Source organism: Bos grunniens, chromosome 15 (assembly GCF_055505025.1).
Source record: "Bos grunniens cultivar Pamir isolate PY7600 chromosome 15, Bosgru_T2T1.0, whole genome shotgun sequence".
Taxonomy (NCBI): Eukaryota; Metazoa; Chordata; class Mammalia; order Artiodactyla; family Bovidae; genus Bos; species Bos grunniens.
In genome coordinates this window covers 39,231,769-39,259,212 of record NC_141179.1, presented here as the reverse complement: position 1 = coordinate 39,259,212, position 27,444 = coordinate 39,231,769, and the positions used below count along the sequence as shown (strand labels likewise).

The following is a 27,444-nucleotide window of genomic DNA, read 5'->3' as shown; positions in this document are numbered from 1 at the left end:
GTGCTGCAGTCCATGGGGTCGCAAAGAGTTGGACACAACTGAGCAACTGAACTGAACTGAACAGAGGTTGTCAGGAAGGTTTCCCAGAGGGAGTGACATATAGAGTGAGACCACCAAGTAGAAGCTAGTTTAGCAATGAGCGGAAGGAACAGTGTCTGAGAAAGCCAGGGGCCGTCAGAGAATCACTGTGAAGGTCAAAGTGATAAACTGACACACTAACACAGTCTGTGGCCAGGACTCAGTCCAGGGTTCCTTTGCTTCTTTCAGTCTCTCCCTTTGTTCTTCCCAGCCCTACTTCCTTCCCATTAATGTTCTTTATCCTACAATACACTGTGTTGAAGGACAACAGTCAATCCTTCAACTTTTAATAATTATCTGGAAGAACTCCTTCCTGTCACCCATCAGCTAGTGAACTCTTCAAATCTCCTCTTCTCAGGCTAGTACTAGCCAGCCTCTTGCTCCCTTGCTGCATTGCCTCACTACAGCGGCAGTGGAGGGGGGATGTCTTGCACCCTTGTCTGCATGATTTGATCAGTGTATTCTCCACAATCCTCCACCTTCCGGAACACGAAGACAAAATGCATCCTCCTCAGACACTTGATTTGTTTTGAGAAAGCTCAGTACCCCCCCAACTGAGAACCACAATGGATGTGTTTGATAAATAACCACTTAGAGTTACCATAAATCCTCTTCTTTGAGAGAGACTGTTAGTGTTAAGATAGAGTTTAAAGTTTGACATTTCCCTGAGGTCTGGAGAAGGTCACAGACATGTACCATATTCAGTAAGATTTAAGTTCATGCACCATTTCTGCCATTTTCCTGCTAAAAGGGGAGGAAAATTTGACATGCTTCTATATCCTGGAAATTGAAAATGTTCAAGAATCTGTTAAATCCTCTTCTGAAATAACCCTCAGCGGAACCTTACCTCATCCTCGAGGTGGGGGAGTGGGGAGGGGAGTATAGCTTGGATCCTGTGCTCTGCTGACTTAAGCAGGGGACAGCTAAGCATCAGGGTTTCCCAGGTGATGCTAGTGGTAAAGAACCCGCCTGCCAATACAGGAGATGTAAGAGACGCAGTCTCCATCCCTCAGTCAGGAAGATTCTCTGGAGGAGGGCATGGCAACCCACTCCAGTATTCTTGCCTGGAGAATCCCATAGACAGAGGAGCCTGTCAGACTACAGTCCACGCGGTCGCAAAGAGTCAGACATGACTGAAGTAACTTATCATGAACACACTCAGGGAAGAGACTGGGGCACTATGAAGAAAACTCAGTTGTCTGCCAGAAAAGCCATTGTCCTATGCTAGGGTTGGGCAGAATCGGAGAGTCCTCTTTTTCTATTTAAAGCCTTCTAAATGCAACATTAAAAAAAAATCATATTATTATTTTCCTGCTTGTTAGATAGCCCCATCCTTTCATTCCTTCCTCCTTCCCCATTTTACCTCATTTGGAGCCACTTTGACATATGGGTGAGACCAGAAACAAAGGTTCCTGTCTCATCCAGCCAGCCATCTGTCCACATTCACCAGTGAACTGTGCTTGCCAAGAATTCCCAGTCTGTGGGCTCTCAGGAAATGTAGGCTGATAAGCTTGCGCCTCTGATAAAGCCCCCAGTCTTGGATGATCCGAGCAGGGTGGGGAGACTGAGTCCGTGGGAAACGCTGGCCCTGATGGAGACTGGTCTGGATCCCTGTCTGCCTGGAGGTGCTGACATTGTGAGAATCATGGAACGAGGAGGGGGAGGGGTGAGAGTGGAGGATCAACTCAGATGTTTAAGGAGCCAGAGCTGCAAATAAAATCAGACTGGGATTAGTGTTGTTGTTGTTTTTCTGCATTTGACGTTACTAGAATTCTCTTTCAAAAACTAAGCCTTCTCTGGGTACACAGCATCTTCCTAGAGGCTGGTGGTATAGTGGAAAGGCCACTGGCTTGCTGCCAGACTGCCTGGTATGAGTTCACTATGAATCTGGCAAATCTGATTAAGTGACACTATTTCTCTGAGCCTCGGTTTCTTCTGTGAGCTGGAAAACATAGTCCCCTCTCAGGTCTGTTACAGATTTACAATGAGCCAGCATGGTTAATACATATAAACCCCAGCACAGTGACTGGGACACAGAGGGGCCTCAGGAAACAATTTTCAGTCCTAACTTTGTCCTTTGCTAAATGAAGTCAAACCATTGAAAGCCCCATTAGTGTTCAGGAGACATTCTGTCCATCCTGGAAGTTCTCAGCACAGTAGGCCTAGCTGCCAAGAGAGACAATCTGCATAGAGAGCTGCCGAGCTGATCATAAATCTGAATGAAATAATTATGTAAAGTAACGAAGAGCAATTCAGTGAGAAGATGCCTCATCTGCCTTGATGGGTTTTTCAATTACTCATCTTTAGTACTGCATTATACCATTCTCTGGCAATAATTATTAAACATTTCAATGGTATTGCGATATAAAACTTAAAAGGCTGATTTATTTCTTAGACATTAGACTGCCTAGTATAATGTTCCCCAACTATATGGTTCTATGGGTTTAAACCTATTTATCAGAGTGATTTTCTAGCATCAAATTGAAACTGACACCATCTCCCCAAGTGGAAGATGAGGGAAGTGAGTTAGGTCCAATGGTTATAGGGACTATAGTTTTAGGGTCAGGGGGCACATGAGCCCAAGCTCCTGCTTCCTAGTCCCAGTTTCTGAATTTGTAAAATGGGGATAATTCATACTTTACAAGATTATTGGGATGATTATGTGAAATAATGGATAAGAAGTGTTAGCAAGAATATGCAGTGTGGACTGGGGACTGGGTAAATAATAGATATTATTGCCATGACTGTGCATTCTTGCATGCCCTGGATTTTATTAATACATTCTGCAGATGACAATATTCTAAGTTATTTGCACATGTGCATCACCCACCTGCTAGGCTGTGGACACTGAGGGAGCTTTCAGGGTTCATTTTCTGGTTGTCACTTTAAGAACTCAGAAGTCACAGTTATGGGGCCCCTGACTGTTCTAGGTGGCTTCCCTGGTGGCTCAGATGGTTAAGAACCTGCCTGCCAGTGCAAGAGACACGGGTTTGATCTCTGGGTTGGGAAGATCTGGAGAAGGAAATGGCAACACACTCTCTCCAGTATTCTTGCCTGGGAAATCCTGTGGACAGAGGAGTCTTGTGGGCTATAATTCATGAGGTCACAAAGAGTCAGACACAACTTAGCAACTAAATAACAATAAACTGTTCCAGGCACCCTGCTAGGCAGTATATAGAGAGTATCTTCCTTCATCGGCATGATATACCCATTTCACAGACAAGGACACTGAGGCACAGAAAGGTTAGTTACTTTGTTCAGGGTCATTCAATGACTAAGACAGAAATCCGATCCAGGTCTGCACGGCTCCAGAGCCCACACATCGTACTCCTCCACTACCCCACGGTTTCTCTCAGGATCCCTTGAGACATAATTCACCTGTTTTAAAGGAGAATTCTTCTCTTCCTGGATTTTCTAAAGGACATATATGTTTTCTTACTGAGGATTATCTACACCCAGTTGATGACCAGAAAGGTTAAGTCCATCTTAACCTTTCTCAGCATCTCCCAATCCTCACATGGAAGATGAGACTCTTTTTCAACCAAGGGATACACTGTGGGGAGTAAGTGGGCAGTGACCCCTATACACACCCACAGACACACACCCACAGACACACAGACACACAGACACACACACACACCAGTTCCACGGAAGCCTGTCCATTGAACTCTAGGCTCCCAAGCCAAGTTGGATTTAGGTGCTAGCCAGCTGGGCTGGTGCCAGGATACCAGTTTGTAAGAAGCACTAAAATGTCACTGGAAATGTAATGAGATAGAGAAAATGGTCTTTACAAGAATTATTGAGAACAAGCATGAAATGAGAATGATGATAATAATGATTTTATTATTATAAATAATACTCTGTGATTATAATAAACAGCAATAGCTTTGTGCCAGGAACTTCTCTAACTGCTTTATATGTTATAATTCATTTAAACCCTTCCAGCCCATTGAGGAAGGTATTGTTATTATTCTCCACTTCACAGATAAGAAGACCCCTTAAGAAAGGTTAAGGAATTTGCCAGAGTCACACCCCTAGTAGATAGGCTGTCTGGCTCTCCCAGGCCTCGTGATGGGGGCAAAACTCCCAGGCGCTCTAAAGTGGCAAGGGGTGGTGTCTCGGCTGCCTTCCAGGCCTCTTAGCTGCTGGGTAAGGTGTGTTCAGGGCTGGGAGCCGAGCTGCGAGTGGGTGGGTGCTGAACCAGCATTCTTCCGTGTCCTCTCCCGCTACACAGCACCCAGCCTCTCCCCTGGATGAATGCTGGCAGATATTTAGAGAATATCGTTTGGAGGGGGCCAGGTTATTAGCCTGCTAGGGTTGCCAAGCTTGGCCTGCTGTGTTCATTCTCAGAATGTGAAACCACCCAGGTAGCATGCAGAATTAATCTGTTTTTCATGGGGAGCAAACATCCATCAGCTCTTGGAACTTGACCTCTGTGGATTGAAGGCTGTGTACCCAGAGCAACGTCAGAGGGGCCCCCTGTGACGCTCATGGCCACCTCCCCTCTGCTCCTTCCTCAGCTTCTCACGTGCTTCTCTGGTCTGGGAGGTGGGGGACATGCCCTGGGAAAGAAAAAATAACGCTGAAAGGGTAAAAGAAAAAAAAAATGAATACAATGAAAAATAATCTGTTGGAAGAGATGCTAGAGCAGAAAGGGATTCTAACAACTGGGAGGAACTGGGAGGTGACAGTCTTTGTAAGGAAGGAAAACAGATTTGGTCCTAAATCTTTATAGCCTAGAAGAGGGGACCACTGTCAAAAGCTATACAGGGTAATACAGCCAACACTGATGTTCAAATGATGTTTCTGATGAACTGATAAAACCCTGGAAAAATGTGAAGGCTCCTAGGACAAACAGGAAAAATAAGATAACATTATACACAAATTATGAATACAACTGTGTATAAATTTCAAAGTATAAACAGAGGAAACTCTAGAAGGAAACAAACCAAAATTATTGAGCCAGTAGGGGACTATTTTCCCCTTTACTTTTTTATTTTTGTACACTTTTCTATAATGAACTCTATTGAGCCATAAAGGTAAAATCATTGTTTAATTTTTAAAAATCTGTCTTGAAAACTCTTCCATAAAAGACAAAGCAATTATATCTTTCATTCCATGACTTTCAGCTGGAGAAAATATACATGGGAAACTGGAAAGGGGTGATTTAATGACTGGGGTAATTTTCTTTGGGTGCTCTCTCAGATCTTACTGAAGTGTTTCAAAGTCCCTTCCTGGGCAGATCCAATAACAATAATGGGCATTAATTTCAGAAAATTAAAGATGTGAAATTTAGCTGTAAGAGATAATTGCAATAACCCCAAATTGTAAACAATAAAATATTCAACACTCTGAAGTTTGTTAGGTAAACTGTGTGCTGTCCATACCATGGGGCCTTCTGCAGCCATAGAGGACTGTGTTGAGTTACATACTGAGTAGAAAGGAAGGACGTTCACAACGTGTTGTTGAGTGAAAAAGACAGTGTCGTGTACTTCTGTTTTTTTAGGATTTCATGTATGTTTGTGTGTATATGTATATTCGGAAAAGATAAACATCAAATAGTAATAACTGTCTTGGGGGTAGTTGAATTGTGAATATTGTTTATTTCATAATTTTTGCTTCTTTGCATTTTCTGATTGTCCTATAATAAACAAGTATAGTCATACCTCATTTTACCACACTTTACATTACTGTACTTAGCAGGCATTGTATATTTTACAAATTGAAGTTTCGCAGCAACCCTGGGTCAAGCCAGACTATCAGCACCATTTCTATAGCAATATATGCTTACTTCATGTCTCTATGTCACATTTTGGTAATTCTTGAAATATTTCATTATTATTGTATTTGTTGTAGTGATCTGTGATCATTGATCTTTGATGTTATTATTGCAAAAAGATTATGACTTGCAAAAGACTCAGATGATGGTTAAGGTTTTTTAAGACTTTTTATTTTGTATTGGGGTAGAGCCGATTAAAAATGTTGTGGTAGTTTCAGGTAAATAGTGAAGGGATTCAGCCATATGTATACACGTATCCATTCTCCACCAAACTCCCCTCCCATCCAGGCTGCCATACAACACTGAGCAGAATTCCATGTGCTATACAGTAAGTCCTTGTTGGCTATTCATTGTAAATATAGCAGTGTGCACATGGTTAGAATTTTTTAGCAATAAAGTATTATTAATAAATATGAATAGATTGTGGGTTTTTACAAAATGCTGTTGCACACTTAATAGAGTATAGTATACAATAAACATAATTTTTTCTTCTTTAAATTTTAACCTTTAAATTTTTTTAAATTAAATTTAATTTTTTATTGAAGTGTATTTGATTTACAATGTTATGTTAGTTTCAGGTGTACAGCAAACTGATTCAGTTATATACACATCTGTTCTTCAGATTCTTTTTCCCTTATAGATTATTACATGATATTGTATATCATGTGCTATATGGTAGGTCACTGTTGGTTACCTATTTTATTATAGTATTCTGTATATGTTAGCCCCAAGTTCCTAACTTATCCCTCCCTCCCCTCCCCTTTGGTAACCATAAGTTTGCTTTCTAAGTCTTTGAGTCTATTTCTGTTTTGTAAATAAGCTCATTTGTATTGTTTTTTTTAGATTCCACATAAAAGTAATATCATATGGTATTTGTCTTTCTTTGTCTGACTGACTTCACTTAGTACGATGATCTCTAGGTCCGTCCATGTTGCTGCAAATGGCATTACTTCATTCTTTTTATGACTGAGTACATTCCAGGGTGTGTGTGTGTGTTTCATCTTCTTTATCCATTCATCTGTTGATGGACGTTTAGGTTGCGTCCATGCCTTGGCTTTTGTAAATAATGTTCCTATGAACAATGGGGTGTGGTATCTTTTTGAAGGAAGAGTTTTTGTCTTTTCTGGGTATATTCCCAGAAGTAAGATTGCTGGATTATATGGTTTCTCTATTTGTAGTTTTTTAAGGAAACTTCATACTGTTCTCCATACTGGCTGCCCCAGTTTACATTCCCAAACAATGCAGTAGGGTTCTCTTTTCTGCACACCCTCTCCAGCATTTATTTTTTGTACATTTTTTGATGATGTCCATTCTAATTGGTGTGAGGTGGTACCTCACTGTAGTTTTGATTTGCATTTTTCTAATAATCAGTGATGATGAGCATTTTTCATTGTAAATATAATTTTTATTTGTTGTTCAGTCACTCAGTAATATCCTATTCTTTGTGACCCCATGGACTGCAGTATGCCAAGCTTTCTTGTCCTTCACCATCTCCCAGAGTTTGCTCAAACTCATGGCCATTAAGTTGGTGATACCATCCAACCATCTTATCTTCTGTTTTCCCCTTCTCCTCCTGCCTTCAGTCTTTCCCAGCATTGGAGTCTTTTCCAGTGAGTTGGTTTTTTGCATCAGGTGGCCAAAGTATTGGAGCTTCAGCTTTAGCATCAGACCTTCCAAGGAATATTCAGGGTTTATTTCCTTTAGGATTGACTGACTTGCTCTCCTTGCTGTCCAAGGGACTCTCAAGGGTCTTCTCCAACACTACAATTTGAATGCATCAGTTCTTAAGTACTCAGCCATTTTTATTGTCCGGCTCTCACAACTGTACATGACTACTGGAAAAACCAGAGCTTTGACTAGATGGACCTTTGTTGGTGAAGTAATGTCTCTGCTTTTTAATATGCTGTCTAGGTTTGTTATAGTTTTTCTTGCAAGGAGCAAATATCTTTTAATTTCATGGCTGCAGTTACCATCTGCAGTGATTTTGGAGCCCAAGAAAATAAAGCCTGTCACTGTTTCCATTGTTCCCCCATCTATTTGCCATGAAGTGATGGGACTGGATGCCATGATCTTAGTTTTTTGAATGTTGAGTTTTAAGCTAGCTTTTTCACTCTCCTCTTTTAGCTTCCTCAAGAGCTCTTTAGTTTCTCTTCACTTTCTGCATATCTGAGGTTATTGATATTTCTCCCGGCAATCTTGATTCCAGCTTGTGCCTCATCCAGCTCAGCATTTCACACGATGTACTCTGCATATAAGTTAAATAAGCAGGGTGATGATATACAGCCTTCATGTACCAAGCCAAAATATTCATGTGACTCACTTTATTGCAATGTTCACTTTATTAGAGAGATCTGACCCTAAGCCCACAGTATCTCCAAGGTATGCCTATATTCTTGTTTCTCCTCTACAGAGTATCTTTCTCCTGTGTTAATACAATCCGGCTAAGGTGTTAGGGAAACACCTAGCTATATACTGAGAACCTGCTACTTCTCACAAACCTCTAGAGAAGAAATATGAATAAGATGATGCAATAGGATGTATATTCTCTCATTCTCTAACCTGGTCCCTAACCGTCAATTTCCCTTACCCTCTCTGACTTAACAATTTGTATTTACTTGCCCTTTCCTTCAGACTCAGACCACCTACTCCCTAGATCAATAAGGACTTGAGGACAGCTGCTTAAGCAACCACTTTCCTCATCTCAATCTCTGATAGGTATCCTTGGTCATGGTGCCCTGCATTGACCACTGGGCTCTGGAGTTATTTTCTTACATTTTATATCAATTCCAACCCCACCAGGCAGAAGTTCCTTCTTATCCCAATGCAAAAATCTAACCTCTCCTGCCAACTCCTCTCCAAGCCATGCTTGTGGAACCATTTTCCTGCTGTGGATGTCATTCCAGGTTCCTGTTCCAATTATCTGACTTGTCTATGATTCTCATGTGGGAACTGAACACCTGGTCCTGACCACTAGTTCTGATCTCTAGGGTTATGCTTTTGGAAGACAAACGTCGAAGATGCCAACTACAAGAACTTCTGAATAGTATTTTCCTGGATGTTCCGCTGCCGTGGTCCACCCACTTTTTAGAAAGCTTGTGACTTTATCCAGGACCTTGATAGTATACGGGTTGGTCTCCTGACAATTACATCTGTCAGACCAGAAAGGGTGAGACAACATGTCAGGAGAGAGAATCCAGGTCAGAGTTGAGAGGGGAGCCAAAATTAGACGTAGCAAAGAAGTATTGTGCATGCGAGTCTGAAAAGAAAGTGAGGCCATAAATAGGATGAGGGTAAAGGTACGCATGATACAGGTTTCAAAATGGTTATGGTAGGTGATTCAGGATTGTAATTGGAAAGTTTTGGAAGCCTTAAAAAGTCATGCTAATGAGATAGCATGAAAAGTTCCCAATATTTGAAAAGGCCTATTCATGACAAAATACCCAACCATTTTTCCTTAATGATAGGTTGCCCAATATTCTGGATATTAAACCTTGTTCACCTGGCTAAATTTGGGTCTACCTTACCTGGCTACCTCACCTAATTGGGTGAAGACCAGTTGCAAATCTCCCAATTTCTCTCTCTCACAGGGAGTCAAGCAGCCTACCTTACTTACAAATCTCTCCCCAGTCACTTTAAACTTTAACTTTACCGGGGAAGATTTATTTTAGCTTACATTTTTTTTTAAAAAAAAGAAACTTTACCCATTGAATGTTGTAATGAAGTCACTTTAAAATTAGACACCTCTTCATTTAAAGCAATACATCACCATTTTAGAAAATGTAGAAACTACAAAAAGCATAGAAAGGAAGCAAGAATCACCCATAATACTACTATCAGACACAGCCACCCATTATAATATGTTTTAATTTTCTAGTCCCAAGTACTCAGAAGGGAAGATACAGATCAAAACAAGTGCTGAATCCTTTTTAAGTGACTTTCTTTTATTTGGTGGCTACCAAAGTGGGTCTTCTCTAGACCAGGACAAATGAGGAGATGTTTGGAAAGTGGGAAAAGGGATAAGAATAAGTTTTGATAGGCCCAATGTTTGTTGGATAAAGCTGATATTTTCTGAAAAACAAACAACTTTGGGAGCATCCTCTGAATTGAAGGAAATAACCCCTTCTATTCAATCTCAATAATCTCAACTACCATCTGGCAACTGAAGCTGTAGATAAACCATCGTATTTGCCTAAGGTGGCTTCCATGGCTTGGCAAACATTCTTCTTTGTTTCAGTGCTGGGCCAAGGATCTGAGTCTTATCCCCACTGGGATATTTTCAGAGGTGCAGGCTTTACTTTCAGACATCCCTGAGTCAGAATCCAGACCAGACCACTCTGACTTTTATTTTCTTATCTATGTGAATAGTTATTCCCATCAAGGATTCAAAGATGTGACCATGTTAAGTACCTGGCACATAGTAGGTGCTAATTAAATTTTAGTTCCCTCTGGCTTTCCCAATATAGTCACCCAGAACCCTCTCAAGAAGTTTAAAGATTTAAGGTTAAAAGTACCTGGAAAATTTCTCCGTAACCACCAGTAGAGGGGGTCTCAGGGAGATCAACTGTGCAATTCCAAGACAATCTCAATGTGGGAAATTTACACTTATACCAACAAAGCTGCAGAAGGGAATCTAAATGCCCTTTAAGAAAATAAGAAGCAGAATTACATTTACCAAGTACTTATGTGTATGTGTTGGAGTGGGGTGTTTAGTTGTTGTGGGCTAGTCCAGTATGGGTGGTTCCACAAGACTCAACTTGGCTCGAGAGAAATCCTTACTTAACATGACACTATTAGGAAGAACCTAACAGTGGTGTAGCGAAAAGAGCAAGGGCTTTAGAGCAGATGTGGCTGAGGGCAAACCCTGGCTCCACCACTGTGGGATTTGAACAGGTTATTTCATCCATATGCATGACAGTAGTTTCCTCAAGAATAGGCTTCAGTCAGTCTAGTCACTTAGTCATGTCCAACTCTTTACAACCCCATGGACTGCATCACGCCAGTCTTCCCTGTCCATCACCAACTCCTGAAGCTTGCTCAGACTCATGTCCATCAAGTCAGGGATGCCATCCAACCATCTCATCCTCTGTTGCCCCCTTCTCCTCCTGCCTTCAATCTTTCCCAGCATCAGAGTCTTTTCTAATGAGTCAGTTCTTTGCATCAGGTGGCCAAAGTATTGGAGCTTCAGCGTCAGCATCAGTACTTCCAATGAAGATTCAGAACAGACTTCCCTTAGGATTGACTGGTTTGATCTCCTTGCAGTCCAAGGAACTCTCAGGAGTCTTCTCCAACACCACAGTTCAAAAGCATCAATTCTCTAGTGCTCAGTTTTCTTTATGGTTCAACTCTCACATCCATACATGACTACTGGAAAACCATAGCTTTGACTAGACAGACCTTTGTTGGCAAAGTAATGTCTCTGCTTTTTAATACACTGTCTAGGTTGGTCATAACTTTTCTTCCAAGGAGCAAGCATCTTTTAATTTCATGGCTGCAGTCACCATCTGCAGTGATTTTGGAGCCCGAGAAAATCAAGTGTCATTGTTTCCCCATCTATTTGCCATGAAGTGATGGGACCAGATGCCATGATCTTCATTTTTTGAATGTTGAGTTTTAAGCCAGCTTTTTCACTCTCCTCTTTCACTTCCATCAAGAGACTCTCTAGTTCCTCTTCACTTTCTACCATAAGAGTAGTGTCATTTGCATATCTGAGGTTATTGGTATTTCTCCCAGAAATCTTGATTAATAGTGCTTAATTATTGGAAGACAATGGAAATCATATATGTAAAGTCCTTAGGTAATAGAAAGTGGTCAAAAATGAAAACTATTAATATTATCAAGGCTATTAATAATCATCTAGAAAAACAAAATCTAAAGTCAGAAGGATATCCAGGGAGTTGTCTGAATAGGGAGTAAAGACAGATACTGCAGCCAGGATGTACAGCCATCCCACAATTAAAGGGAAGAGGCAGAATACCTAGATCTTCAGTGCACACCTCTTAGGCATCAGGCATGGTGCTAAGTGCTGAGGAAACAGGCAAAGATAAAAAGCAAGAGACAGAATGCCTTCCCTCATGTAGCTTACAGATTATCAGAGAAGTAGATGTTAGTTAAGAACTCAAACAAATGCTATCAAAATTAGAAGTGCTGAAATGTCTGAAGGGAGAGGGATGATATATGAGAACACATAAGAGGAAAAATTGCCACAACGAAAGAAGACAGAGAAGATTTTTCATTGAGATGGATGAGTGAGCTGAGATAAAGGGAGGAAGGGAAGGAAGAAGAAGGGAAAAGTAATTGACCAGGCTTTTGCAAGAGAAATCACAAGATGAGAATAGCCAAGTGCAGAAAGCGAGCAGGGAGATGGCATGAGGCTGGAGAGGTGGGAAGGCGGGGACTTGACTCTTAAGGATTTCAGTCTTGATTCTGGAAACAATGGAAAGCTGTTGAACTGTTCTAAGGAGGAAGATAATATACTTGTGCTTTTAAAAGATAACTCTGGCTTATAGTACAGAGAACAAATTGAAGAAAGGCAAGAGAAGATGTATGGAGACCAGTTAGGATAATTTTCTATTAGTTCAGGTTAAAAACGATGTACCTTAGTCTGAAGTAGTAAGGATAGTAGTCTATGGTAGTAATGGGGATGGTAGTAGGAGTTCAAGAGACATTTGGAAGCTAACATGGACAGCATTTGGATATGAAGGGTGAGACAGAGGGAAGAGCCAAGGGTGACACCCTGCATTTCTGACTTGCACGCTTGGAGCAGGACCAGGTTAGAGGGAAGATAAATTAGTTGTTGCCAAGGTGGATTTGACATATGTTTTAACCAAGAGGTAGTACAAGTAGCAGATAGAAGTTTGGAGATTTTTAACCAAGAGGTAGTACAAGTAGCAGATAGAAGTTTGGAGATACATACTTGAGCTCAGAGAAGTGGCTAGGACTGGAAATATAAACACGTGAATCATACACACTTAGGTAGCAATGCTATGAGTTGAATGAGGTCACCTACAGAGAAGGGCTAAAGTCGGAATAGGAGAGTTAGGGCTGAGCTTTGAGTAATTTCAAGTTTAAAGGTCAGTAGAGGAGGATCAGCAGCCAAAGAAAGTAGAGACAGTGAATAGGAAAGTGGAGGTGGGGAGAGGGCAAGGGGGAGCTGACAGAGAAACCGTGGGAGGACAGTCAAGAAGGTCTATGTAGATCTAGTTGGTGAAGCACTGCAGAAACCACTGATGGCCTTAGCTAGAGCTGTGTTAGTAGTATGAGGTACCCCCCAAGCACCCCAGACTAGGATGAGAAGAATGAACAGGAGGTGAAGACTGGCGGTATGGCCAATTCATTCAATTTACTTATTGTGATGAAAAGAAGAGAAAATACCATATCTGGAGGCAGAGGAAGAGTTAAGTGAAGGTGTCTTGATTTTTTCAACAGGAAAGACTCAAATGTGCTTACAAAATTAATGGGAATGATTCGGCTGGGACGAATGTTGAATCTGGAGGAGAGAAATGGGGTAATTGTTAGAGTTAGGAAGATGGATGAGAGCAGAGATGAAAGTGAAGTGAGGTTCCTCTGTTACAACAAGAATGAAAAAGGACAGGGTAGATACAGAAGGGAAAGTGAAGGACTTTAAATCTTATAACTTCTGTTTTTCTATCAAGTAAGAGGCAAGGTAATACAATAAGAGTGAAAGAAGAGATTTGGAGAGAGTGGAGATTTGAAATCATTGTTGTTGACAGTGGAAAGGTAATGGTTTACCAGATATATACAGCGGGGTCCAGGGCAGACCTGAGGCTAGGAGTCAGATTAATATAGGAGACAATTGGCGTCATTACATGACTTTGTCCAGGAGCACTGAACTGCACAGGCATGAGTGGCTGGGGTTTTATCACATCAGGAAGATAAAATGACAGAGAAGCAAAGGAGTTTTTAGTGTATTTATGCCATTTATGAAGAAATAAAGATGCACAAAGAGATTACACAGTGTTGATAATGAAGAACAAGGAATGAAGATATTAAAATATATTACAATGCTTTGGGGAAGAGGAACCAGAGTAGACTGCTTAATAATAATGTCAGTATTTGGGAACCTGGTATATTATTAAGTTGAACGTATGCCCCATTTGCCTGGGAAAGTTCCAGTTTTGGCAGTTGTCACAGCATAATTATCAATAACAAACTTGTTCATCCTTGTTTGGACAATAAATTTCATGGTCACTCTTTACATGACAAAAGTAGCATCACAAAGTGGAGGAAAGATGGATTAAGTGGTGTTAAAAGTAGATTACAGTATGGACTTTCAGCTTCTAGGCCCACATGTAAGGAGTTTAGAAGTCACTGGAGAAGGCAATGGCAACCCACTCCAGTACTCTTGCCTGGAAAATTCCATGGACGGAGGAGCCTGATAGGCTGCAGTCCATGGGGTCGATAAGAGTCAGACACAACTGAGCGACTTCACTTTCACTTTTCACTTTCATGCATTGGAGAAGGAAATGGCAACTCACTCCATTGTTGTTGCCTAGAGAATCCTAGGGACAGGGAAGCCTGGTGGGCTGCCATCTATGGGGTCGCACAGAGTTGGACATGACTGAAGCGACTTAGCAGCAGCAGCAGCTCCATCCTAACAAATAAAATGCTGATTAAACAGAAAAATCAAAAATTCTTTGTAGATCCATGAGAGAAGTACGGCCACAGGGAAAACTGCTGCCCTCGAACTGGAGAGGTAGATGGAGGATGTGGAGAATCACAACCTCCCAGAGCAGAAACCTGCACCTGTCAAAGTAGGAAAGCCTGAACTATAATGGATGAATTGCTTGAGGCTCAATATAGACAGGTCTGAGAGTTAGAAACTCCAGAGATCCCTAGTCATTGGTGGGGAGGGGGAATAACTTTTATGGGTTTCCCCTACAGGAGCTCTAGTAAGTGCATAAAGTGAATATCAGAGAAAAGTCTCTTCATGCTTCTGGCAAGGGGAGCAGAAAAGGAACTATTTTTAAAGACACCAGAGCATTCTGTTCTTCTTAACAAGTCCTTGCTCTCAGAAGATATTTTACCAGAGCCTATCTGGGGGAAGGGAAATATACAACTCCAGCCATCCAGTCCCACCTAAGCAGTGGGGGGAAGCTGAGACGCACATGTGAAATTCACAGTCCAGGGGTACAAGTCACCAAAAGAGTGAGACCATAGAACACTTCCTCTCCCTGACACCTTAATACAAGCATCCTTCAGAGATATTATTGGTTCAGTTCCAGACCACTGCAATAAAGTAGAGATTGCAATAAATCTAATCACATGAAATTTTTGGTATCTCAGGGCATATAAAAGTTATGTTTACAATATACTATAGTCTATTAAGTGTGCAATAGCATTATGTCTAAAAAAGACTTGCCTTTAATTTTAAAGTACTTCTAAAAAATGATAACCATCATCTGACAATGCAGTGTTGCCACAAACCCTCAACTTATACAAAATGCAGTGTCTGTGAAATGCAATAAAGTAGAGCCACAATAAAGCAAGGTTTATCTTATGGTGAGGGGAGGGCCAAGAGGGAAGGGATATATATATATAATTATGACTGATTTACCCTGATGTGTGGCAGAGTCTACCACAATATTGTAAAGCAATTATCCTCCAATTTTTATTTTTATTTTTTTTATTTTTTACTTTATTATTTTTTTTAAATTTTATTTTATTTTTAAACTTTACATAATTGTATTAGTTTTAAAAACACAAGGTGTGTCTACGTGTTGCTAAAAGCCTACTCACTTCAGTTCCTTCTACCCAGCACATCGTGTGCACCTTGCAATAAAATATTAAAAGGCAAACCAAAGGCAAAAAAACACTTTTGAAGAGATAGAGAATGCATCAGAAACGGACACAGCAGGGATATTGGAATTATCAGACTGGGAATTTGAAACAACAATGATTAATATGCTAAGGGCTCTAATGGATAAAGTGGACAGCATGCAGAAACAGGTAATGTAAGCAGAGATGGAAATCCTAAGGAAAACTGAAAAGAAATGCTAGACATCAAAAATTTTGTAACAGAAATGAAAAATGCCTTTGATGGACTTACTAGGAGACTGGACACAGCTGAGGAATCTGTGAGCTTGAGGATATAGCAACAAAAAGTACTAAAATTGAAAAAAAAGAGAACAAAGATTGAAAAAAACAGAACAGAATATATTAGGCTGGCCAAAAAGTTAACTCAGCCTTTTCTGTAAGGTGAGCTGGAAAACGGCAAACAAACTTTCTGGCAAACAAACCCAATACAAATACTGTGAGAAAACTACAAAAGGCATAACATATGTATAATAGGAATACCAGGAGAAGAAAGGACAGAAAAAATATTTGAGACAATAATGACTAAGAATTTCCTCAAATTAGTATCAGACACAAAACCAGAGATCCAGGAAGCTCAGAGAATACCAAGAACAATAAATGCCAAAAAAAAAAAAACAAAACTATATCCAAGCATATCATTTTCAAACTATAGAAAATTAAAGATAAAAAAAGTATTGAAAGAAACCAGAAGGAAAAAACACCTTACCTACAGAGGAACAGAGATAGCAATTATGTCCTACTTCTCAGAAACCATGCAAATAAGAAAAGAGTGGGGTGAAATATTTAATGTGTTGAGAAAAAAGCCACCAATTCAGAACTCAATACCCTATGAAATTATTCTTCAAAATTGAAAAAGATAAAAATTCTTCTTCAGACAAAAACAAAAAAACGGGAATTTGTCACCAGTAGCCCCACCTTGCAAGAAAGTTTAAAATTCTTTAGAGAGAAGAAAAATAACATAGGTCAGGAACTCAGATCTTTATAAAGAAGGAATAAATTAAGGTAAAATAAATTTTTTAATTTTTCTTAATTGATCTAACATAATTTATTCAAAATAATAGCAATGATGTATTTAATTATATATATTTATGTCTATATGTGCTTATATATGTTTATGTGTAAGTGAAATGATTGGAAGCAATGATAGAAGTGAAAGAAGGAAGGAATTAGGAGTATTTTGTTATTACAAGGCACTTGTAATATCTTTGAAGCAGTATGCTGTTGCTGCTGCTGCTGCTAAGTCGCTTCAATTGTGTTCGACTCTGTGCAACCCCATAGACGGCAGCCCACCAAGCTCCCCCATCCCTGGGATTCTCCAGGCAAGAACACTGGAGTGGGTTGCCATTTCCTTCTCCAATGCATGAAAGTGAAAAGTGAAAGTGAAGTCGCTCAGTCGTGTCCGACTCTTCTCGACCCCATGGACTACAGCCTACCTGGCTCCTCTGCCCATTGGATTTTCCAGGCAAGAGTACTGGAGTGGGTTGCCATTGCCTTCTCCGTTGAAGCAGTATAGTGATATTTGAAAGTAAACTTGGATTAGTTGTAAACATCTACTGAAAACTCCAGAACAACCGATATGCTGAGAAAGAAAAGATAGAATTATGTAAAATTCTCAGTTAAAACCAGAAGTATAGAAAAAGTGTGGAAGACAAACAGGAACAAAAAACAAAGCAACAAATATGGTAAATATTAATCTGCCTATATCAATAGTCACCTGAATCGTTAGTGGTCTGAATATACGAATTAAAAGATTGTCAGTGGATCAAAATCAAGACCGTTACAACTCCAGTTAATAGTACTGTGTTGCATATTCAAAAGTTGTTAAGAGAGTAAATCTTAAAATTTCTTATCACAAGAAAAAATTGTATAACTGTGGATGGTGACTGATGTTAACTAGACTCATGTGGTGATTTTTTTGCCATATATACCAATGGCAAAATATGTGAGCTAAAAACTGATAGAACTGCAAATACTATCGATTTAGATAAGTTCACTGTCACAGTTGTAGATGTTGATCCCCCTCTATCTGAAATGGACAGATGTAGCAGACAGAAAATCAGTAAGGACATAGTTCAGCTAAACAGTGCCATCAATCAACTGGATCTAATTGACATCTATAGACTACTTTATTCAACAATAGCAGATGACATATTGTTCTCCAGCTCACATTGAACATTCAATAAGATAGATCACATTTTGGGTCATAAGACACATGTTAGCAAATTTTAAAAGGATAGAAATCATACAATATCTGCTCTCAAACCACAGTAGAATTAACTAGACATCAATAACAGAAAGGTAACTGTAAAATCCTCAAATACTTGGCGATTAAACCACACATTTTTAACCGACACACGAGTCAAAGAAGAAATTTCAGAAGAAATTTTAAAATATTGTGAACTAAATGAAAGTGAAAATGCAACTTAAAATCTGCACAATGCAATGAAAGCAGCACGTAAGAGAAATTTGTATCATTGAATGTACATATTAGAAAAGCAGCTGTGCCGCTAAGTCACTTCAGTCGTGTCCGACTCTGTGCGACCCCATAGACGTCAGCCCACCAGGCTCCCCGACCCCTGGGATTCTCCAGGCAAGGACACTGGAGTGGGTTGCCATTTCCTTCTCCAATGCATGAAAGTGAAAAGTGAAAGTGAAGTCGCTCAGTCGTGTCTGATTCTTAGTGGCCCCATGGACTGCAGCCTACCAGGTTCCTCCATCCATGGGATTTTCCAGGCAAGAGTACTGGAGTGGGGGGCCATTGCCTTCTCCATAGAAAAGCAGAAAAACTTTAAATCAATAATCTAAGCTTCCACTTTAGGAAACTAAAGAAAGAAAAGAAAAATATATAAAATAAGGAGGAAAAAATAATTTAAAAAATTAAAGCATAAATCAATGAAATTGAAAAAAAATCAGAGAAAATCAACAAAACCAAAAAGCTGGCTCTTGAAAAGATCAATAAGATTGATAAGCCCTTAGACAGGCTAACTGAACAAAAACCAGAGAAGACACAAACTACTAATATTAGAAATGAAAGAAGGGACATCACTACAGATCCCATGACCACTAAAAGAATAATAAAGGTATGTTATGAATGTTCACAATTTTGATGACCTAGATGAAATGGACCAATTCCTTGAAAGACACAATTTGCCAAAACTCACAAAATAAGAAATAGAAAAATAAAGAAAGTAGAAAAAAATTTTTTAAAGAAATTGAATCAATAATAAAATCCTTCCAAAACAGAAAGCACCAGACTGAGACAGGTTCACTGATGAATTCCACAAACATTTAAGGAAGAAATTATACCAATTTTCTACTTCCTAACTCATTCTCTGAGGCCAGTGTCACCCTAATACCAAAAATAGACAAAGACATTGCAGGAAAAGGAAAATTGCAAACCTATATCTCTCATGGACAAAGATGCAAAATTCCTCAGTAAAATATTAGAAAATCAAATACAACAGTATGTGAAAAGAATAGACACCATAACCAAGTGGGATTTATCCCAGTCATACAAGGCTGGCTCAACACTTGAAAAATCAAGTAATATAATCTATCACATCAACAGGCAAAAGAAGAAAAATCACATGATCACATCAATAGATGCAGGAAAAACATTGAATGAAATCTAACATCCATTCATGATAAAAACTCTCAGCAAACTATGAATAGAGATAAAGGTCCTTAACGTGATAAAGAGCATACAAATAACATATACTTAATATCATACTTATTGGTAAGAAACTTGAGACTTTCCTGCAAAGGTCAAGAACAAGGCAAGGATGTCTCCTGTCACCATTACTTTTCAACATCATACTGGATATCCTAGGTAATGTAACAAATAAGGAAATGAAAGATACAGATTTGAAAGGAAGAAATAAAACTGTGTTTGTTTGCAGACAACATGATTGTCTACAAAGAAAATCTGAAAGATCAACAAAAAAACCTCCTGAAACTCATAAAAATTACAACAAAAGTTTAATAATTGCCAGGGATTGGGGAAAGGAAGGGATGAACAGGCAGAGCACAGAGGACTTTTAAGGCAGTGAAATTAATCAATACAATACTACAATGGTGGATATATATTATTATACATTTGTCAAAACCCATAGAATATACAAAACCAAGAGTGAACAGTAATGTAAACTATGGACTTTGAGTGATGATGTATCAGTTGTAACAAATGTGCCACTCTGGTGCCTGATGTTGATAATGGGGAAGGTTAGGCATGTATGGGAATGGGATATACGGGAACTCCCTGTACTTTTGCTGTGAACTTAAAACTACTCTAAAAAATTAATTAACTTTTTAAAAAGTAGCTCACAGTATGGAGAAAATAGATTTGGATCTCTACACCATGATATTAAAAAGCAAATTCTAAATGGATTTAAGACCTGTGTGAAAATGAAGTTACAAAACTTATGAAAGAAAATACTAGAGAATGTCTTTCTGATCTCAGTTTTTTAGGCAAGACCAAAAAAGTGCAAGCCATAGGAAAAGAATTGATAAATTTGACTAGATAAAAGTTATTAAAGAATTCCAAGTGTAAGATAAACAGCTGGGTGACACAAAGATGTTTGTCAACGATGAGCAATTCATACCGAGAAAGTCCTACAAACCGACAAAAAGAGAAAAATCCATTGGTAAAGATTCTGAGCTGGCAATTCCCAGAAGAACCCTGATAAATTTATAAAGCAATGCTCAATGGCTAGTATTAAATGAAAACATGCTACTATTTTATATCAGATTGGAAACAATTGGAAAGTCCAGTAATCACAAGTACTAGTGAGGATAGGGGGAAATGGAAACAGATGTGCATAGCTTGTAAAATAAAAATAGGTATACCCATTTTGCAGAACAATCTGGTACCACTTGTAAAATTAATATGGCTAGACCCACAACCTCACAACCAACAGTTCCACTACATGGTTTATATTACTGAGAAACTCTCATGTAGGTTCAAAAGCAGAGCAACTTGAGGATTTGCATTACAGTAATGTTTGTGGAGGAAAAGAGCTGGAAGTCAGCTCAGTGCCCCTCAGTGGGATAATGGTGAGTAAAATGTGGTCTATGCTTTCAGTGGAGTACTAGGCAGCAGGCAGTATCAGTGTTACATTCACATGTAGTAAAACTGACATACTAAGATTAAGTGAACTATATGGCACGTGGAACTCTGCTCGATGTTATGTGGCAGCCTGGATGGGAGGGGCGTCTGGGGGGAAATGGGTATCTGTTTATGTGTGGTTGAGTCCCTTCTTCCCTTCGCTGTTCACCTGAAACTATCACAACATTGCTTGTTAATTGGCTGTAACAATACAAAATAAAACATTTGGGGGAAAAAAGATTATGTGACAGAAATATTAAAATACAAAACAACTCTATGTAATTTCAAATAAATTATACATACATAACATATGCAGAGTACATAATGAGAAACACTGGGCTGGAAGAAGCAAAAGCTGGAATCAAGATTGCCGGGAGAAATATCAATAACCTCAGATATGCAGATGACTCCACCCTTATGGCAGAAAGTGAAGAGGAACTCAAAAGCCTCTTGATGAAAGTGAAAGAGGAGAGTGAAAAAGCGGGCTTAAAGCTCAACATTCAGAAAACGAAGATCATGGCATCTGGTCCCATCACTTCATGGGAAATAGATGGGGAAACAGTGGAAACAGTGTCAGACTTTAATTTATGGGGCTCCAAAATCATTGCAGATGGTGACTGCAGCCATGAAATTAAAAGACGTTTACTCCTTGGAAGGAAAGTTATGACCAACCTAGATAGCATATTCAAAAGCAGAGACATTACTTTGCCAACAAAGGTCCATCTAGTCAAGGCTATGGTTTTTCCAGTGGTCATGTACGGATGTGAGAGTTGGACTGTGAAGAAAGCTGAGCGCCAAAGAATTGATGCTTTTGAAGTGTGGTGTTGGGAGAAGACTCGAGAGTCCCTTGGACTGCAAGGAGATCCAACCAGTCCATCCTAAAGGAGATCAATCCTAGGTGTTCTTTGGAAGGACTGATGCTAAAGCTGAAATTCCAATACTTTGGCCATCTCATGCAAAGAATTGACTCATTGGAAAAGACTCTGATGCTGGGAGGGATTGGGGGCAGGAGGATAAGGGGACAACAGAGGATGAGATGGTTGGATGGCATCACTGACTCAATGGACATGGGTTTGGGTGAACTCTGGGAGTTGGTGATGGACAGGGAGGCCTGTTGTGCTGCAATTCATGGGGTCGCAAAGAGTCGGACACGACTGAGTGACTGAACTGAATATGTATATATATATATTCAAAAGAACATATATAAAATTCTTATGAGTGAGTAGTAAATAAGGAAGAGAGAGAAGTGATGAAAATATATAATATGACAATTTTTTAACTGCTTTCCTAAAGAAGAGGAATTTTTAAAAAATGTTTTTAAGTAAAATAAATACAATATGGATATAGTCTCACTAAATTGTATTTGAAAATTTAATGAATAATTCATATAAAGTACTCAGCTTAGTGCCTGCTGCTGCTAAGTCGCTTCAGTCGTGTCTGACTCTGTGCGACCCCATAGACGGCAGCCCACCAGGCTCCCTGTCCCTGGGATTCTCCAGGCAAGGACACTGGAGTGGGTTGCCATTTCCTTCTCCAATGCATGAAAGTGAAAAGTGAAAGTGAAGTCTCTCAGTCTTGTCTGACTCTTAGTGACCCCATGGACTGCAGCCTACCAGGCTCCTCCATCCATGGGATTTTCCAGGCAAGAGTACTGGAGTGGGATGTCATTGCCTTCTCCGAAGCTTAGTGCCTAGCCTATACTAAACACTCAGTAAATGTTATCTCTTAATATTAACACTACTCATGATACAGCCTGCTGCTGCTGCTAAGTCGCTTCAGTCATGTCCAACTCTGTGCGACCCCAGAGATGGCAGCCCACCGGGCTACCCCGTCCCTGGGATTCTCCAGGCTACTACCAATCAACTGGGGTTGGCACTTAAGACCCATTGGACTTAGATGATTTTCCCCAAAAGACCCTTCCAGGTCAAATTGTCTGTGGTTTTATGAGAGGGATAGGCAAATCCTGGCAGCAGACCCGGAAGCAAGCAGGAGAAATGGTGAAAACGGCTTTGAGGGATGGGGATGACTACCAGCTTTTCTGCAATGTCATGGAAAACCTTGATGGCTGACTTGAGAGAACACAAATAAAGAAAGGAAATGCTGCAGAAGTGCATAAAACTGGGTGACTTTCTGTACTTTGGGATACTTCCTCCAAAATGGGGGAGTTTCTTTTAACATTTTAATTTCAAGTTATAAGATTGAATCATGAAGTCTAGGTATATAGTGCTTGCTTTGGATTCTCTCTTCCCCACCCTCCACCTTCCCTGAACAGGAACCCAGGTTATTGTAATCAATGAGCAAGATCATCACCTAGTGGTCTGTCCCTCAAAGTGCTGACATAAGATCCTGGTCCCAGAGAGAAGAGAACCTGAGCTATACTCTTGTCTTTATGTTAAATGAACAAACATTGAATGGGATTCTGTGCCAGGCAGTATTCTGGTGTCCTGGAGATATAGAACTGCTAACAGAAAATGACAGATTTAAAACTAAAATTAAGGAATTGTCAACACGACAACTTCCCAAAGTGACATTGCCTTTTAACGTGTTTATTTTCCACCGGTTCTCCACAGATCATAGATGAAGAAGAAACACAGTTTATGAGTAATTGCCCCGTTGCGGTCACAGAAAGCACCCCACGGAGGCGGACGCGGATCCAGGTGTTCTGGATAGCGCCACCTGCAGGAACTGGCTGCGTAATTCTAAAGTAAGTGAACGTGGAATCCTCAGAACTCTTCATTCCCCTTCCCTTGGTGGCTCATGGTGTGGTTGCAGAAGGAAAAGTGGCTTTTCTGGGGTCTCAGACAAGTTGTATCATCTCTCTGCCCTCCATTATCTTGACTCTAAAACGGACCATCTTTGCTAAAGTGCTATAAAAAGTATCAGTGCTTTTCCCATACAGTGATCTTCTGATCACTATCTTCCTGGAGATAATGATCCACCGGCTGGTTAAGAAAAATTACAGCCCTGCTGAGGATAATTTTTGGCTTCCTCCATCTTGAATTTAATGCTCCATATCCTTAAACTGTGCTAAGCGGACTGAGACCTGAATATAACCTCCATTGGGCCCAGGCTCAGCTTCATAATCCTGTCATCTTCCTTCTCCCATTAAAAATACCCTCTTGCACCACTTCTCTGGGGCCCTTGATCCTCCTTTAGGCGAGTCACAATAGGTGATGAGAAGTATTAGCCAGTCAGTGGTTTTCCTCTGAAAGGCAGCATTATCTCAAACCTGTGTTTCCAAAGTTGTATGTCATAGAATGATGTTCAGGGAGATGTAAACAAGTGGGCAGGAAATCAATTTCTATGGTTAAATAAGTTTGGAGAATTCTGTATGCTATATATCCCCTTCTTGCCGATTCACAACATATATTAACATATTGAAGGTTTTGCAAAGTCCTGCCAAAAAGAAATCTGTTTAACTTGGTTTCACCCAACATTTCCCAAACTTGACTGCAAAGTTCCTTTTTTGCCGAGACATCTATTAACATTCAGCAGTTTGAGAAATGCAGTTATCACCTATTTTAAATACCATATTTTAAATATATTTAAAGGCTATATAGAGTGATACTGGGGGTTTAGGATTTCAGAAGGCCAATCGTCATGGGTAGATGGCCAAGGCTCCAATGCCAGCATCCAAGAAACACTTTTTCCTGGAGTTAGGAGCTGGAAACTTCCCAACCATCTTCCACTTCTTCAGATCCCCCAAGGCATTATGTATGTATTTGGTTCACTTGTTTGAAACTCTGGCAGGAGAACATTTCTTAAGACTTACAAGTCCAGCCTGGTCCTGAGAAGAGACTGATAAGGAGGCATTTTTCTTAGGCTCTGTAGTCATTGAAGTTTCTTGATCCAACTGTGCCTGGATTATGGGGGGAAACACACACACACACACACACACATACAGATATCTGGAGCCTCTGTCCATTATCCAGACTCAGCCCTGGATTTGGCCTGGCTTTGCTACCATCTGTATGGATATCATTGTTTTCTTTAGTTTAATGCAAGCTGAGCATCTTTTCTCACATTCCTTGAGAAATTTGACTTTTGGCATTAATCTACGTTAGTGATTTTTTAAATTTAGCAGTAGAATTTATATATAACTATAAACTCCATATATAACATGTATCTAGTATCTAGCTGCAATGTGGGAGAAGGCCTTGTAGAAATAAATGAAGACCACTGAAATGAGAACAGAAACTATTTATTCAGAGGTTGCTCTATAGCAAGGGAAGTCAGCTGCCATCACTAGAATTTGGCAGAGACTCAAAGACAAGTGAGGAGTGGGAAAGCTTTATAGTGAAAAAAACAAAACAAAACAAAAGATTTAGGTAGTTTCTGACTGGAGATATTTGGTGTGGGGAAGTCGAGAGCGGGCTAACTAGAAATGAAGCATCTGACGTGGTTGGTTTGGAGAACATATTTGGCTTTCTCTGACTGGTCCTGAGCTGGAAATAGAGGAGGCAGTGGGGGCAAGAATTCGAGAGTTGGCATCACTGACCAAGTCCTAACCATGCTGGGCTAATGGCTGCAGAGGCTGTGGTTTGGCTTCCTAGACCATTTGCTGCAGAGGCTGGGGGTCAGAGTTTTTTGTCATTGTTATATACAGCCTGGCCTTTGTCCATTAGTGTATTCATTCAGCCTCTTAGGCTGGAGACCGGGTTCTCAACCTGGCTTTCCATACCCATGCCCCTGTCCATGGCAGCCCTATGACTCCACAGAGCCTGGGGCTCTCCAACATTAGATCTACCTGATGAATCTTCTTGCTCAAAAGGCTTCCCTGGTAGCTTTGCTGGTAAAGAATCTGCCTGCAATGCGGGAGACCCAGGTCCTATTTCTGGGTCGGGAAGATCCACTGGAAAAGGAATAGGCTACCCACTCCAGTATTCTTGGGCTTCCCTGGTGGCTCAGCTGGTTAAGAATCTGCCTGCAATGTGGGAGACCTGAGTTCGATCCCTGGGTTGGGAAGATCCTCTAGAGAAGGGAAAGGCTACCCACTCCGGGATTATGGGCTGGCGAATTCCATGCATGGACTGTATAGTCCATGGAATTGCAAAGAGTCGGACATGACTGAGCAACTTTCACTTTCACTTTCTCTAAAACTCTATCCCTTTGGCATAGATGTCTGGTTTTCTTTGATTTACTGTTCTCACAAGCCAAAAGTGTTTGATCTTCCTATTGGAAGCCAGAAAGGCATCTCCTTGTTTACATTAAAAATGAACATATGTGAACATATGTCTGTAAATTAACATTGAACAAATGTGGCTTGTTCAGTCACTTGCTCTTTCAGTAAATGTAACTGAACTTCTGTTTGCACAGGTGTCAATATTACACAGGCAGCTGAGATTAAGATCTTGGCCCTCAAGGTTCTCAGAGGCCAATGGAGGAGAGAGAAAGGGGCAACCAACACTTTCTGTCTACTCTGAACTCAGCTACACATCTAGCAGTTTTTGTCTAACTTAATGTTCACAATAGGCTTCCCCTTTTCATGCAGGAGGTCACAAGTCCCAGTGAATTAGGCAGTTTCTTGAAGGTGCATGTCCATTTAATGCTAAAGCCCCATGTTCTTCCTTTCATCTTTTTATGAAGGAATTAAATATAACCTACAGCCACTCACTAAAGAAATAATGATTTTATAGGTGAGATGTAAATATATTCACATTGAAAAATGTCACACGGTATAGAAAATAGTGAAATACAGAAAAATAGAGAATACAGAAAAAGTGAAAAATCCCTGACATTTCTCCCAATAAATCCCACAGTCTTCTACCCAAAAGTAGCAATAGATATCAATTTGGTGTGTATTTGTTAGACTTTAATGTGTGCATTTATATGTATTAATATATAAATAAACATATAAGTACCCTTTATATAAATGGTATCATGGTCTGCATGATGTCCTGAACTTGATTTTAACTAAATAAAATGTATTAGAGATATTTCCAGGTCAGAACATATGGGTTTATCTCTCTTTTTAAACTGTTGCATATAATCTACTGTGAAAATGTTTTAATTATTCCATAGTTGATGGACATTTAGATTGTTTCCAGTCTTTTACAATTACAAATAATGCTATAATAAACGTCCTTATATATGCCTGCTTGAGCAAATATGCAAGTTTTTGTCCATGGTAGCTGCCAAGAAGTAGGATCATAAGGGATACACATTTATAATTTTAATAGACGCTGCCAGATTTTCTTCTAAAAAGCTTGCCAACTTAAACACTCTCCCTGATGTGAACAAGAGAATTTGTTTCCTTACTTGCTTAACAACGCTTGATGTTTATCATTCTTTAAAGTTCTGCCAATCTGATAGTTAAAAGTAACATTTTCTGGTAATTTTTATTTTCCCAATTACTAGTAATATTAGAATCTTTTCAAATATTTATTCCATTTCTCTTTTCTGCAAATGGCCATTCGCATCCTTGTCCACTTTTCTGATAGTTTCTTTTTAAAATTGATGTTTATATATATATCTGGTGGCTCAGTCGGTAAAGATTCACCTGCAATGCGAGAGACCTGGGTTTTATGCCTGAGTTGGGAAGATCCCTTGGAAGAGGGCATGCCAACTGACTCCAATATTCTTGCCTGGAGAATCCCCAAGGACAGAGGAGCCTGGCAGGCTGCAGTACATGGATTTGCAAAGAGTCGGA

General features: G+C 39.9%; 1 protein-coding gene across 2 annotated transcripts in view; it reads left to right on the top strand.

Moving 5' to 3' along the window:
• SPON1 (spondin 1) overlaps window positions 1-27,444 on the top strand; it is a 357,717-nt gene that overhangs the window by 111,029 nt on the left and 219,244 nt on the right. For both annotated transcript variants that reach the window (XM_086339887.1, XM_086339886.1), the window contains exon 3: window positions 23,366-23,499. In XM_086339887.1, the coding sequence (XP_086196013.1) occupies window positions 23,393-23,499 (107 nt within the window). In that variant the 5' untranslated portion in view covers window positions 23,366-23,392. The remainder of the gene's footprint in view (window positions 1-23,365; window positions 23,500-27,444) is intronic.